The 17,256-nt window shown below is 31.9% G+C and overlaps 1 protein-coding gene across 2 annotated transcripts in view; it reads left to right on the top strand.

Annotated features, from left to right (window-relative positions):
- The window catches only part of LOC115877824 (lysophosphatidylcholine acyltransferase), a 70,659-nt gene that overhangs the window by 36,745 nt on the left and 16,658 nt on the right, over positions 1-17,256 (top strand). The window contains exons 2-4 of one of the 2 annotated variants that reach the window (XM_030894152.1): positions 2,321-2,466; positions 14,072-14,283; positions 16,358-16,625. In XM_030894152.1, coding sequence (XP_030750012.1) covers positions 2,321-2,466; positions 14,072-14,283; positions 16,358-16,625 — 626 coding nt within the window. Of the gene's footprint in view, positions 1-2,320; positions 2,467-4,514; positions 4,730-14,071; positions 14,284-16,357; positions 16,626-17,256 lie in introns of both variants that reach the window. The other variant, XM_030894151.1, reaches the window with a different exon arrangement.

Here is a 17,256-nt window from a genome sequence, read left to right as displayed (position 1 = left end):
AATCATTTTTTTTTTGGAAATTTTCGAAGTAAAATAACTCCGTTATTTTGGACTTATTTAAAAATCGATAAAGGGAAAAAAATATGTGTCTTTTATCGAGATCTACCACTTCTTAAAATACTTGCACTTATTTCTGGGACACCCTGTACAGGGTGAGTCAATAACAATATTTTTAAGGGTAGTATATTCGACCGAAGAAACACAATTAAGAAGTTTTTTTCACGATTTTTTTTTAAATTTGGAATTAAGAAGGTTGTAATTTATTTTTAAAAATTTGGAATTTTTTGAGAAATTTTTTGGAATTTTTTAATAGTTTTCTAAGGAGATTAAATTTACAAGAAAGAAAACCTAGAAAAAAAAAGCGCCATTTTTTAAGCTTTTCAGCGATATAAGCTATATGTTTTTTTTTTCAAAAAATTAGTTATAGCCAATTCTTATCTTACTTGACTAATTTCACTTAGTTGGCATGGTGTTCTTATTTTGTTATGATTTATAACTTCTAAAAAGACGAAATATATTATTAAACGGCTCTTTACAATTTACATTACACAAACTAAAACTTAAAAAATAATATCATTACATACACTTTAAGTTATTTTAGCAAATGTTCAAAAAAAACGCGATTGTTTTGAGTACATAAATGCATATTTTTTAAACTGAATTTCTAGCTATCCTCACAGAACGACCGGTCGACTTAATTAAACTTCTCCTGTACCGCCTCTTCGAGTGCCTCTCTTAATTCATAAGTTCTTTTGTAAACCTTGTTATTAACCTTACCGCATAAAAAAATCTAAAATGGATAGGTCAGGTGATCGAGGAGGCCCATGCAATTGGTCCACATCTTTCTATTCCTGAGTCTACATAAAATGTAATGATATAAATAATTTTTAACATTTCTTTCATTGTGGAGGAGGGGTGGTGTTTCATAATAAAAGTCATGTTGGAACCATTTTATTAATGCGCGAGTATCTAAATTTAACTTTTCTAATATGTCTTTAAAACCGTTCTCTAAAAAAGATAAGTAACGTTCACCGGTCAACGTATCCTAGAAACTGTATGGCCAACAAAAGTTGAACCAATAATCCTACATGCTTTTCTTCATTTGAAAAATTCATATTTACAATTTTTGTTTATTTTAATTTACAAAGATTGGATGTGACAGCTTCACATTTCTGAGAGCAACGACGATTGATCTTGTTTCCATGGCTAACTAAGTAAAATTAGTCAAGATAAGAATTGGCTATAACTCAGTATTTTTTAAAAAAAACTTATTATAGCTTTTATCGCTGAAAAGCTTAAAAAATAGCGCTATTTATGAAGCTATAGCCAACTATGGTTTCCATTTAAAAAAAACATATGTTTGTGTCATATATGTCAAAAATGACAGGCTTTAGAAAAAAGTCTGAGAACAATGTCTGAGAATGATGTCAATGTCTGAGAACACAGTCGGGATGTGATTATCTACAACTTTTATCTGAAAACTTTTTGTCTAATATAGATTATAGTGGAATTAAGGACAATTTTTAAAATAGCCAAAATTTGTTTTTTTTCGAAATATCTAGTAAGCCATGAACTTTTTCAAAAATATGAAAAGCGCATATTTATGACCCCACAAAACTGCAATTCTTCCCCATTTAACCGATTCTCTAACTCCAGTAGTTTCCGAGATACCCATAGAGAACTTCGTAGGAAACTCACCCTGTATAGACAGACTAATCTCCACTAACTGGGTCATGACCATTCTGCTTTCCAAGTGGAAAACAACTTAAAGCAGTACTTAGCACCTGGAAGACTCCATCCGTAACCTGGAATGGGAATCCTCCAACGGTTTAAGTCACTCCAAGAAATTTCTCAGGACTTACGACCGAGAAAAATCAAAGATTTTCCTTGATTTTAGGAACAATCTTGGGATTGTCACGGGGTTTGTAACAGAACACTGTCTCCTCAACGAACACCTCAGTAGATGGAAGCTAAGAAACAAAGGCAAATGCAGATTCTGTGGGAACAATTGGAAAACACCAGAACACCTCATCACTGAGTACGTCGAGACGACAACTACAACCAATATTTGATGGTATTACTGCTCTGATTGGCATTACTGCCCCGAGAACTGTATAATGAGATATAACTCAAGAAAGAAAGACACAGTACATCTATAAGGTCGCGGTGATTAACTTCTTTCATCTCATACTATTTAGAATCTACAAAACAAAGATTATTTCTAAATTCTATGTTATAGCTGCTCTATATTTATTTATTACTCTTAGCTGTTAAATGCTTCAATTAGGAGTACTAACTTATATTTTCTCTGTTGTTTCAGACAGCTATCTTGACCCTGGTCCTGGTACCCCTCAGGGTAGGCCTGATATGCTTCATCGTAGTCACCGGTTGGATGTTGGCAACAGTAGGATTAATGGGAGTCAGCGAACAGGAGCTGCACGAGCGACCTCTAGAAGGCTGGAGAAAGTGAGATCTTTGCACTTGTTTTTGATAGTGATTACAGTCACTCACGATTTGTAAATATAGTCTGTAGAAAACCTCGTGAGTGATTGAACAATTATCATTAGTATCAATAACTTAACTGATTGAATTATAGAATTATTAATCTTTGATTTTATAAACTTTGTGGATATAGATATACTGTAAGCTATTACAAACTTAGATTACAAACAACTTTCTTTCTATGAGTAGTACAAACATTTTTCTCCTTTTTTTTTGAACAAGGTTAACATATAATTTTTTTTTATATCAATAATTATTTATCCACGTAGCTTTTAAGATCTAAGTTAATATTTTTTATGTAAATATTTGGTTGTGGGGTTTGGGATGGAACTAACCATAAAAAGATTAAAAAAATAATGTAATGGTAGTGATGGTAAAATAATTGAGATAGCCATCAACTTATAATAAACGAACTTTACAAAATTTATTTTTTTATTATATTTGAATCTTCAAAACCGATTTAGTGTAATAGTACCGTATGATCGAAAAAAAACGGCGTCAAAGACGGCTTGGGAATGGCAATCTATGCTAATTTTAGCGATGTCAATCTCTAGACTTCGTTTACTAAAAATTGACATAAAACTTGTCAAAAATGATCACTAATTATAGAAAGATTAAAAAAGGATAGAACGTTTCCAGACACACAAATCTATTTCCAAAAAAATATACAGGGTGGTCCGAACTGTATTCCGGAAACTTTAGCAGCATTCTGTAGATACAAATAAGTTAAAAAGATCGTATAAATATATCTCCTAAAATGCTTAGTTTCGAAGATACAAGGTGTAGAAATTTTATTTTTATTTCGATTTATTCCAAATAATTTCTGAAGTAACAGCAATATTTGGATGAAAATTGATGCTGGGAGTTTTTCGACATGATAAATTTGATTTTGATGTCAATATGACTCCTACTTGTAGAGGGCACCGCCTACATATATTTTAACTATTTTGAAGAGTAATAACTTCTCGTCCGTACCTGTATAAACCTGTTAAGTAAAAAAATATACATTTAGGATATTTTTTACGTAAAAAAGGTCTCTTGGTAAAAATCGCTACGAGTAATGGTTCTCGAGATATTTGGAATCGAAATGATCAATACCTGTCATCATTGACATAAGTTAAACATTTTGACTAAAGTTGACTAGTTATTAGACTGAAATCATAAATTTGAAATATTTTTGTGCCAAGAGATCAACAGAAACTGTTTATCATCATTTTTTCAAAGAAAAGTTTATGATTAATTTAAAAAAAAACAAAAAGTTCCCAAATTTATCATTTCAGTCAAATTCTCTTCTCAAGTTTATTTTTTGTTAATGTACTTAAATTTTTATTCTAAATATCTTGAGAACGGTTGCGCGTAGTGATTTTTACGAAGATACATTTATTACGTAGAAAATCACGGAAATGTATATTTTTTCATTTAGTAATTTTATACAGGTACAGACGAAAAGTTATTACTCTTCAAAACAGTTAAAACATATGTAGGTGGCTCCCTCTACAAATAGGAGTCATATTGATATCAAAATCAAATTTCTCATGTCAAAAAACCTCCAAGACACCAATTTTCATCCAAATATTGACGTTATTTCAGAAATTATTTGGAAAAAATCGAAATAAAAATGAAACTTCTACACCCTGTATCTCCGAAACAAAAAGTATTTTAGGACATACATCTATACGAACATTTCTACTTATTTTTATCTGCAGAATATGATGTCGAAGTTTCCGGAATACAGTTCGGACCCCCCTGTATATTTTCTCGAATTTTAAACTACACAGTTTAAAAATCATTTTTACTCAATACAAAAATAAATTACAACCTTATTAAGGTTAATTGGCAGTAACCGCCACTTAGCGCTTGACCTCGCCAAAATTACCATCGATTGTCATTCCCCAGCCGTCTTTGACGCTGTTTTTTTTTCATTCGTATAATATTTCTTTATAATAGCTATTCCTAATGTAGCTTGACAATGAATAATCTGTGGTCATACTACTAGATGTATATTTTCGTAGATCGCTCAAGTCGATAGTGGCCCAACTAATATTGTGCGTGTACACGGTGGCGGGAGTCAAGTTAAAGATAGTGGGGAGGCCGTGCTCAAAGGCCGAGGCTCCCATGGTGGTGCTGGCCCCCCACTCCTCCTTCGTGGACAGCGTGGCCATGGTGTACATGGGAGGGCCCTCTATAGTGGCCAAGGGAGAAACAGCCTCTATTCCTTTCTTTGGCAGTAGGTTTTTCTTTCTTTTGGACACGATCCTTTCAATGTCTTTCAAACACTTTTCTTTGAATGCTATAGACAGTGCTTCAGTGTGATACGTCTAGAATTTCGTTTTATTTGGAATAGACATCTAAAAGTTATTTGCAAAAATCTACCTTCAAATTACTAAAAATTTATACAGCCCCCAGAGACAGCTACAATTAAAATACCAGCAAAAACATGATTTTGTCATTGTCAAATTCGATGTCACATTTTTTTGTTTACCAGAAATTCTGGTGTAAAAAAGGTGGTTAATCTGTGGTCAATTTAGTTCTGAATTGGAATCATCTATAAAAGAAATAGTTGAACTGAAAAAGAATAGTACCACATACATCCACAATAATTCAAGGGATAAACGAAATATTTGTAACACAAGGAACTTTATTAAACTATACTAAATAATAAAACCTGAATAAAACGTTTACATACAGTATCGGACAAAATTAGAGCAACTTTATGATTTTTTCCACTTAAAGCTTGATTTTCATGCGTCCGTATCAACGTATCATCGGACAACGGATGCATGAAAATCAAGCTTAAGGCATATGATTTTGTAATATGAATTTGAAACTACTACCCTAAAACACGATTTACAAATGAAACAAGAAAATACTAGCAAATCTTTATTTCCTATTGTTTCTTTAAAAAAATAATAAATTCCAATAATCCTATTTTTTACTGCGACAAAATTAAAGCAACTTTTATTTTTTTCCATGCTATTAAGAATACAAACTAAATTTAAGTATCAAAAAGGCCGCATTATCAATATTTTGTCCAGTATCCTTTATTTACTATCACAGCTTCACACCTCTTGGGCATTGAATTAATTAAATTTGAAGTGACGTCAGCATCCATTGACATCCAAGAATTTTCAGTTTCTTGATAGAAACTATCACAATTTGAGATATTTTTTGAACGAATCTTCTTTTCTACTATTTCCCACAAATTTTCAATGGGGTTGAGGTCACGTGATTGTGGGTGCCACTATAAAACTCGAACATTATTATCATTAAACCACTGTTTAACAATTTTCGCTGTGTGTTTTGGATCATTGTCATGTATATGAATTTAAGTGGTATTTCCCATTCTGCATAAGGCCACATAACATTTTCAAGAATATTGCGGTATAATCGGTCCATCTGTCCAAGTATAATCGGTCCATTTTTCCACATATTTTGTATAATGGGCCTATACCGTAGGAAGAGAAACAACCCCAAACCATTATATTTCCTCCTCCATGTTTAACCGAGGGATTTACGTATTTTGGGTGTAGCCTTTTGCCTTCTGAAAGACGTACCCATCTAGCACCCACCATCACTCCCAAAGATGAAAAATTTTGATTCGTCTGAGAACAGCACCTTTTTCCACTCTCGGGCGGTCCACTGACGATGAAAGATAGCGAGCAGTAGTCTCGCATCCCGGTTTTTCTTTGACAATAACAGTTTCTTAAGAGGTCTTCTAGCCTTGAGACCAGTTTCAACTAGGCGTCGATGAATGGTCCTGGAAGAAACCTCTTGTTCCCCCAAATTGGCCAATACTTGTTGAGCTGACATTTTCGGCTCCCTTTGAACTAACCGTTTAATGCGACGAACAAAATGTTTGTTGGTTTTTCTATGTCGGCCACCTCGTTTTAAATTAACTACACGACCGCAATTCCGGAAATTTTTAATTGTCTTCAAAACAATATCTTTTTTGTCCAAAAACCTTGTTGATATGTCTGCCTGCGACATGCTACCATTGTAGGCGTCAACGATGCGTTGTTTCAAGTCATTTGAATAATGTATACCCCGAGGCATTCTACAGAGCAAAATTCTTGTATCCTTGCATCAACACTCTTAGAAAACTAACACTGCGTAAAGATCAAGTTGCTCTAATTTTGTCCATGAATTTCATCAACATATTTGAAAAAATGCAAAAAATTACCGATGAGGAATACATTTAAGTCAACAAATAATCGAAATGTTTTGGTTGAAAAAAACATTCCATTGCAAAAATAAATAAACCGATTCAAATAAACGATGGCAGTTAAATTCACATTTTTCTAAAGTTGCTCTAATTTTGTCCGATACTGTAAATCCCCATTCACTGCCAAACAATATCTCAAATAATTGTGAAATTCACGCCTCACAATACAAAACTGTTAAGGGTAGAATCTTTAGCATTCCACAGAGGTGTCTTTTTCAAACCCATCTAAATTTCTATATTTAATTTGCCCATAAAGACAGTTTTTGAGTGTGCTCCACAGGAAGAAGTCGTTCGACGAAAGAGCATGTGTACTTTTCCTACCGTATCCCCAATAAACGGGAGTCAATGTTTGTCTTTTCTTCAACATGAAAAATATTTACGTCATTGCTATTTTCTTCCTGTTCAATTATGTTTGTCTTCACACTTCCATATGCTTAATACCGTATGATCGAAAAAAAATGGCGTCCAGTTGGCTTGGAAATGACGATCGATGACATTTCCAATATAATTTTACATATTAGTATTTTAATAAAGCACGCTTTTAGATGTTTCAAAAAACTTTTAATAAGAGTAACTTTAACTCTACATATATGTTTCGGCTTGTTAGGCCTTTTTCAAGAGTTTTTTAAGAACTAATCGTCTAACTACACTGTAACTATATATATATTTGCTATGGGGGTGGGTTCAGAGAGTTTACAATAGGGGTAATAAAAAATGTGTTTAGAAATCCTTGTTGGTCGTTAACATTATTTTCGTTTTTAACAGATGTTAGTAGTATTTCTAACTGTTCAATGTAATTTAAGCGTCTACCTTTTGTTTCTCTGTGTAGTAACTTAATTGAGTTTTCATTAATTTTGTGATTATTTACTATACAATGTGTTGCAAGACCAGAACTATGCTGGAGATTATTAATAGACTTTACATGTTCTTTAATCCTTATATCTAAATTTCTACCTGTTTGGCCTATGTACACGGCATCACAATCATTGCAATCCACCCTATATACACCCGACTTATTTTTGACATTAGTTTTGTCTTTATTATTTAATAAAATTTGACCTAAATTTCTTTTATTTACGTTAATAATTTTATAAAAATAATTTTACATATAAAATGACAGCGATCTTCATAGCCATCGCTGACGCCGTTTTTATTCGATCATATGGTACCTTAGTGCTTTTAGTTTCAAACCTCCGATGTATTCTTTAAACTGTTTACTTTTTCGGTGCAGGCTTTCCGGAGACTGAGCTGCGAATATATCTAATACAGCGGGAATACTATTTCCAGCAAAATGCCGTTTAATCATCCTTTTCTACGACTAGCCTAGAAAATGCAGTTTGACACACGGAAAACTCGATCTGAAATTGGCGTTTTGCAAACTGTTGTGTGCCAAGGATTTAGCGCACGACATGTGTCATTTTTCACTCGACATGTGCCAATTTTAACATTTTTAACCTCCAATGTTTAGCTGAAACGCCAAACGCAACGCAGCCGTCAGAAAAGTGTTATCATTCCATCGCAAATTATTTCACAAAACTGACAAAAACTGAGTGAGTCTGCTGCTAATTTATAGTCGTAGAAAAAATAGCGTAAAAAACTCGATCGAAAACTTCTTTGTACACTCGCTCGACTACTGTCAACAAAAAACTGTCGAACTCGTGTGCAAAACGTCGTTTTCGAAACTCGTTGTTTAATATACTATTTCTAGCTAGATCTGATGCTTTTTCATCAAATAATATCGCTATTTCTTGTTTCCGATAGTTCCTATCTAAGATAAGTTGTAAGCATCTTTCGATATCGTAGATTTCGGCCTGAAGGATGCTGGGGTAGCTGCCCACTGGTTCGGAGTATTCAGTTTTCGACATGGGACTTCTAGAAGTACCTTAAAATTTTGATGATCTGTCGAAGTTAAATTATAAGGGATAATTATTAGATATATTAGTAATCTAGCCAGTTATAGTATGTCCTCTTGGTCACTAAATATTAAGAGTATTGTTTTATTCACAACGAAATTACAGAGGTGCCAAAGGTCCGTGAGTGGTTTTGAGGAAGGAATGGTACGGCTGTGCTAGACTGCTTACCCCCAGATAAATGGACACGAATGACTCGATATATCTAAATAAATTTAATTAATAAAATAACTAAAAAAAGACATTGAAAGGACTAGTGTACATTAATTATGACACATCTAATTTTTCTGTTGCTTTTGCATGATTATTAAGGTATTTTGAGAAAATACTGATTTAAAAAAAAATTAAATGATGAAATCAAAATACAATATTTAAAATATCAACATACGCGATATTGACTATATAATATGACTATTCAATGATATAGGTATAGGTATCTCTTCAAGGCTAAACATTTTTTTAGATTGATATCCCTATATCGAATGTTGTTTATTCATCGTTATAACCTATTGCAAATAATTCTTGTGACTGGATTTATTTTATTTCTCTATACAATTTACATGCACTAGGATTAAATATACAGGGTGATCTAGTCTTCGGAAACAATGCCAATAATAAAAATCTCTTAAACATATGTATACATAAATACTCTCTCCCAATAATTATAATTTAACAAAAATTAATCATGTATATTTTAATATTGCAAAAACTGTATTATCGAAAAAAAAATGGCGTCCAATTGGCTTGGAAGTGACGAGCGATGACCTTCCCCATATAATTTTACAAATAAAATGACAGCGATCTTCATATACATACATAATGACAATGATCCAAAAAAACGGCATTAAAAATGGCTTTGAAATGGAGACCGCTGTCATGTTATATGTAAACTATATGGTATCACCGATTGTCATTTCCAAGCCAACTGGACGACGCGCGAAAGTTTTTTTCGGTATCACACCATATCAGTATCAGTATCAAATAATAGAACCTACTGTAGTTTCTCAAAATAGCACATTCACATTCCTTTTTTTATGTATATAATGTTCTTTAGACCAATGTTACAGATTTAGATTACACTTATTGACCCTGTACTGTATATAAAATACATATACACAACATACCGTATGATCAAAAAAACGGCATCAAGTTACCTTAAAGATTAAGACCCCAATCGTTATTTCTAAGTTGAACTTGACGCCGTTTTTTTCGATATATATTTATTTCTTTTTTTATTAGGTATCTTCTTCCTTCTATAATTAACTTTAACTCTATTGGAAATGGTTCTAATATACACACCTGTAAATACTTGTACATATTATAGGCAAATGAACATAAAAAATGGTAAAATGGAATTTTCAGGAAATGTTTAACCTCATTGGCGCACCGAGCGAAAGTTCTGTATGGTGAATTAAAAGAAATAAATATGAAATAATTATATTTTAATCAGTTTTTGCTAACAAGTGCGATTTCTTAACGATAAATATGTAGATTTAGTAATTATAGACAATTTTAGGTTAAGAGAAATTAAATAGTGATATATAAAATTAAGCAAAAGTAAATAAAATTGATAAAGTAAAGCAAAAAAATTAAAGATCAAACAATCTAGAAATATAGCAAATATAGTTTCAGTTAAAATTATTAAGTTAAATTTTAACGGTAAGGTAAACGCCTTTGTTATTCTGTCAGTTATAATGATTGTAAAATTTCTGTAATTATTGGATTGATTGCATTATCTCTCAGCTGTACAATCTTTTATTTCATCATACAGTGTATTTTTGTAATAGGTCTTTTATTAGATTAGATTGTTTTATGAGTAGATACGATTGTTTCATGATAAGTACATGGTCTTAATAAGGAAAAAGGTTTATATTATATTATTATACCTTATTTAAAAAAGTGGTGCATCAAATATACAGGGTGTCTCTGAAATAAGTACAGATGTCGATAAAAGAAACATATTTTCTCTTCACCGTTTTCAAATAAGTCCAAAATAACCGAATTATTTTACTTTAAAATTTCCAAAAAAAATGTTCTTTTGCTTAAATTTTACGAACCGCTCGATGTTTTCTGGGTTTTCTTTCTTGTAAATTTAATCTATACCTATGTTGCCTATTTTAAAATTTATTCAAAAAATTCCAAATTTAAAAAGAAATCGGGAAAAAAACCTCATAGGCGTGTTTCTGGTGTCGAAATTTACTACCAGTTAAAATAAATGTATTTGTTTCTGGGACACCCTGTATATTTGTGGTTATTTTAACACGAAGGAAAAATGAAAAAAAAATAAGTCGGATTACTGATGTACAGGGTGGGTCAAATTCGACGCTTTTAAATGGAAACACCCTTTTCTATAGGAGATAGACGAAAACTAATATCGGTGTCTGGAGCTCAATTTTCATCAAAAACATGATGGTGAAAACCGCACATCAATATCTGTTACCGTTTCGGAGTTACGGGGTGTTTTTCAAAAATGTGCATTTTTAACAAATCGCTGTAACTTTTTTGCTATGGAAAATTTTGTCTTTCTATGAAAACATTTCCAAAGCACCTTTTTACGTAGAATTTAATTGTTTAAGTATAATTTTTTTAAAATTAATAATTTAAGAGTTATCAACAGAAAAATTGATTTTTTATATGCGACACCCTGTATATTTTTAATTTATTGAAAAGAATTTAAAATTACCTTTCCAAAAATATAACACACTTGATATTTTGCTCGATTCCTCTTCGAGATATAGAGTATATAAAAATTCGCCCGCTTTAAATAAGTAGGCTTTGAACGGCATCGGCTGTAATGCAAAAAAATTCTAGCTGTGAGCATCAATTAAAACGAAAATAATATTTGCTATGAGAGATGCAGAATTTTATAACAATTTAAAATATATTTAACAAATATCAACACATTTAAACTATATCTCATAACAATAAAAATAAATAGCAAACCAGGACATGAGATTTTGCTACAGGTGTTCGACATATCGACCGTCTTCTGTTATGGACAGACGGGGCAGTTTTTGAACATTTCTTCCGGAATTCATTAACTCAGTGGGGGTGAAAGATACCCTCTCATAACTGCTAAGTATTTCTAATTCTTGTCTAGATTATACAGAAGAATAAGGAACCTTTATTCTTCCGCAAATATATCCATAGGATTAGATCCATGGACACTAAGTCAGGCGGCCTCGACGACCAGCGGCTGGGTTCTTGGTCAGCTATTCAATTATTCTTGAAATTGGTTGCAGAAATTTGGTGATAACTTCAGAAAAATATGTTTTTGAGATCCATTTTAAGGGCATTATCATCAATGAGGGATCCAAAGCCTACTAGTTAAAAGTGGCGAACTTTTAAAAAATCTGTATTTCGAAGGGGATTATAACAAAATATCAAGTGTGCTATATTTTTGGAAAGGTAATTTTAGATTCTTTTCAGCTAATTAAAAATATACAGGGTGTCAAATAAAAAATCAAATTTTCTGTTGATAATTCTTAAATTATTAATTTTAAAAAAATTATACTTAAACCATTAAATTCTACGTAAAAAGGTGCTTTGGAAATATTTGCATAAAAATACAAAATTTTCCATAGCAAAAAAGTTACAGCGATTTGTTAAAAATGCAAATTTTTGAAAAACACCCCGTAACTCCGAAACGGTAACAGATATGGATATGCGGTTTTTACCATCATGTTTTTGACAAAAATTGAGCTCCAGACACCGATATTAGTTTTTCTCTATCTCCTATAGAAAAGGTTGTTTCCATTTAAAAGCGTCGAATTTGACCCACCCTGTACAGGATGTCCCATGCTGAGCGTGCATTAAAAGTTTCTAGAGAATTACACTATCTAGATCGGAGATTTTTTGCACATCATTGTTTCACAACTAGATGTATCGATTAAAAATATTTTCACTATGGCGGCGCTTCCTGAAATACCGGAAGTTGACAGCAACTTTCTTATTTGGGTAAACGGGTACCACCAGTTTTTATTACATACTTAAATTCTCTCTGTCAAAAATGTAAAATATCTGTTATTTCATAAGTATACTATTATACAGGGTGTTTCAAAATGTGTCATCGCTCACGGGCAGATTCCTCACGTAAAAATAAGATTTATTTTTCATATCAACGATTTTGCCGATTTTGCTTTGTTTTGTAGCTACAGGGTTTTAAAGTCTTAATATTTTTTCGATTTATTATAATTTTCTAGAGTACTTTTAGCGTTTCGAACGAAATTTTGAGGGTTATAGTTACTATAAGTGCGACATATTTTTAAAGCTAAAAGAGTGTCGACATATTCATCAGTGAAGTGCATCCGGATTATCACTGGAATATTTTTCAAAAAAAAACATGTGCGCCACTGACTTATTTTCTTTTGATACCAAAATTGTATAGGCCGTTTAATGCTAATTAAATTATCTCTTGATATTTTGTCAAATTCGGTCTCCTTGATGAGATAAAGGAATTTTATTAATTTGTTTTCATCCAAATCTAATAGCAACCTTTAAGAAATTTTAATATCATTAACTTGCGAAAATTTTAAATAAGTACTAGTTGATTACTCATCAAAAAATAGGAAAAAAAGTTCCTATAAACAGGGGTATGGAAATGCATAGTTTTAGAGTTACAGGATGTTAAAACTTTTTTAAAGTATTTTTTTTTTGTAATTATCTTAAAAACTATTATTTACTATTATTTTTTTATTGGAATTGCAGTAGGATGGACTAATAGTAATAATATTTAATAATAAATTAGGTAAAATGTATAATTTATTAATTTTATTTTTATTTTAGTTTTATTAATTGTGATTAATAAAATTGCATTTATTTCATCAAGGAGGCCGAATTCGACAAAATATCAAGAGACAACTTAATTGGCATTAAACGGCCTACACAATTTTGGTATCAAAAGAAAAAAAAGTCAGTGGCGAACATGTTTTTTTTTTAAATATTCCAGTGATAGCCCATATGCACGTCCCTGAATAATTTATCGACACTTTTTTAGCATTAAAATATGTAGAACTTATAGTAATTTTTACCCTCAAAATTTCATTCAAATCACCAAAAGTACTTGGAATAAAATTATAATAAATCGAAAAAATATTAAGACTTTATAATACCCTGTAGCTGCGAAAAAAGCAGAATCGGACCTATGTTGATATGAAAAATATATCTTATTTTTACTTCAACAATCTCCCCAAGAGAGAGAGCACATATTGTTTGAAACACCCTGTATAGTATAAGTATTCCTTTATCTTTAATTTTCTTTTTCATTTGTGTAAATATACCTAGCCAGTTTTACATAAAACATTAAATGCCGAACGCTTATTTTTCTACTTTTTCGGACTAGTGAAATGGACTCTTAAATAAAGACCATTGTACTTATCATATACCCCTCATATTTTAACCACCCCTACATTATTCTTCTACTCACCCCAAATTATAGGAAATTAAAGAACGTGATATGCCTGTTGGGCCGGAGCAGCCTTATGGCGGGCGGCATGCACTTCACGATAAAGGGGCGGCAGGCCAGCCGGGACGAGGCCCCCATTCTGGTGGCGGCGCCCCATTCCACCTTCTTAGACGCCGGGCTAGTGTACGTTACAGGATTCCCCTCGACGATAGTGCGCACGGAAAGCGTCAGTTTCCATATCGGAAGTACGTGCGACTTTTGGCTTGAAACGATGTGGCAACATTGAAATGTATTTTTTTCCTACAAATTCATTGTCATTGATAACTCATATTATTATTGTTTGATATTGCTAGTAATCAAAGATATTTAAACACGGGAGATACAATGGTCCATTCATAAAACGCTTTAAGACTTCATTACACATTAGTTTGCGAAAATCAACGAGTGCGAGAGAGAACGGATAGAGAAAGGTACCGCCGCGATGCCAATAATGTAGGTGTGTACAAAGATTAAACGTCATTAATTTACAGTGGCGTGCCGATCGACCGACAGTATTTTAATGAAAATAAAATAATTGTTTAATAGATTTAAAAAAATAATAAAACTTACATATTTGTCGTATTGTAAAAAAAGTAAGTTGAGGGAGGATAGTGAAATAAATAAAAACCGGCATATTTTTTTATTACAAGATGGCTTTTCACATAAGAATAACGATTGAAAAAACCAGTAAGTGTTTTTTACTTTATTTTATTAAATAAAATATCAAATTTTAGGTGTATTAGTATCTTGTTCCAAACCTTTTTCGTCTCCGGCGAATGAGGGGGTCTCATTCGCATAAAAAATAATATGGTAATTGTTTAGTAAACGGTTCTTCCCTTAGTCTTAAGAAATATTTAATTCTTTTTTTTCTCTTGTTTGTACAGGTAAATTCATATTGTTTTAAATGATAAAAAGTGCATGTGCAAAGAATTTCAATACAATAAAATGTAAAAATACAACAAAATGTAAATAAAAGTAATAAATTCATGTAATGAGCACATTAATTTTATGTATGTCAAAAGATGCCCACTTACATTATAGCAACTAAAATTTAAAACAAAACGGTATAAAATTGTAACGGCAACAAAAAAAAATAAAGTCGCAAAATTCCTTTTTGGTACACCCCAATAAAATTTTTACAAAAGGTAGGTAATGATTTGTCAAACCCAAAAGTAGGTATCTAGATTAGATTTATTCTTATAAGAAAGTACGGTTTTTCGAAAATAAATGTTCGTAATTTTATAAATTACAGGCGGTTTGTAGAACTTAAATTTAATTTTTAACATTTAATACCGTTTCCTAAAAGTGAAACAGAAATTGTTAATTAATTGATAATTAACTTATCGGTAATTAGTACGTACCATGTACTTTTTCCTACAAGTAATTTAATTAATAAATATACAATTTAAAAAACAAACCTAAAAATAAATATAATTTAGAAATCTGCTATTTTTTATGTCTAGGTACGCCTCTGATCTGCAGACAAAAGGATAATAAAAATATAATATACCTAACCCTACTTATTTTTATTTAGCGGTGAAAAGTTAAATTTGGATTTAAATGATCCACTTTCTTGTGCACAATACATGAACGCACCATATTTTTAAATTAATGTCCACAGAAGTCCACAAAATAACGCAAAAATACTATAATCCTGCAAATAAAGAATACGGAGCTTCAACGGCAGAATAGCAACCTCGCAACAGTAGAATCTAGGAATTTTCATTCCTACTCGAAATCCGTTGTACTACGCCGGCACATTTCTAAAACTGAGGTTGCCAAACTGCTTTTTATTATTAAAAGAAACACGACAATGATATTTTTATTCCATTAGAAAATTAAAAAAATAGTTAAGTAGTTAAATTAATGAAAAAATTGACGTTAGCAAATTAATGTACTTGACATATCATAGAAATATAACGACATTATTTATTACTTCATAATTGGTTGTGGTATTTAATTGAATCCTAATACCAATATACAGGTAAATCTAGCAAATGTTTTCGGTGTAAGAGAGATGAAGAATTAAGATAGAATAATGGCCGATGAGGGAAAAAGGTAAACAATTATATATTTTGAGTTTAAATATCTTTGATAGTAATCAAATAAATTAATCAATGTTGCCAAATTGTAGTTTTCTTAAATTTGCTTTGGGTTTTGGTCATCACTCTTGACAATATTTGAACCTTTTTTTATTAGGAGTTAAAGTTAATTACAGATAATATTTTTGTTATTATCTCAATAACTTAATACTATAACTAAGTGTGACGGCGTTTTTAGAACTAATAAACTACACACAACCTATCTATGTTTGGCGGGATGACCCAGAATCCAGACAAAAGTCAGTGAAGGAGATTATTAATAGGGCAACGTCCAGTCTCGACTGGCCACAGATCCTGATCTTTCCAGAAGGGACTTGTACGAACAGGTCTTGTCTGATCAGTTTCAAAAATGGAGCTTTCTATCCTGGAGTACCTATCCAGCCTGTGTGTATTAGGTATCCAAACAAACTGGATACGGTGACATGGACATGGGAAGGACCCAGTGCGTAAGTGAACTTATTTTATTATAAACTAGTTTTCCCGCGACTTCATTTGCATAAAATTCGGATTTATTCTACATGAAGTATCTTCTGATACTTGTAACTCCTAGCCACAGAACAAACTGCCTATATCTATCTTTGAGTAAAAAGATTAAGGAAGGACTGGAAGGAGCATATCAAAAATCTTAGATCGATCGCGACGGGATTCTAGAATGGTCGACTTTAAGGCGGAATTACATTACTATCACGTCACGGGAGTTCACATGCTATCACAGTAAAAGTGAGTTCACGTGTGTTTTAAAGGAAACACATTAGTATCACGTCGTTCTTTCATATTATGCGCATTTTATTATGAACCGAAAGCCATTTCTCGTTCGTTCAGCGTTCTTAATTCATAACAACTTAGGTCCTATAAACGTAACAATGAATCAAATAAATAGTTCATCTTCATCTTCTGAGTTTGAAGAAGATTTAGAAAATGCATGTGGTTTACTTGTGGTTGTTGATAATATTAAAACTAGACAATGGGTTCATGACATTAATTTGAAAGAGAGTAATTTGTTGATCGGTTATAGTAAAGCACCTCGTGTAAACGCACTTGTTCTATTAGAATTTCTTCCATTTTCCAATCCTCACG

The sequence above is a fragment of the Sitophilus oryzae genome, unplaced genomic scaffold (assembly GCF_002938485.1).
Source record: "Sitophilus oryzae breed Bouriz unplaced genomic scaffold, Soryzae_2.0 scaffold_1499_pilon_pilon, whole genome shotgun sequence".
Taxonomy (NCBI): domain Eukaryota; kingdom Metazoa; phylum Arthropoda; class Insecta; order Coleoptera; family Curculionidae; genus Sitophilus; species Sitophilus oryzae.
The sequence above is the reverse complement of the archived record's forward strand: the minus strand, read 5'-3'. Positions and strand labels throughout refer to the sequence as shown.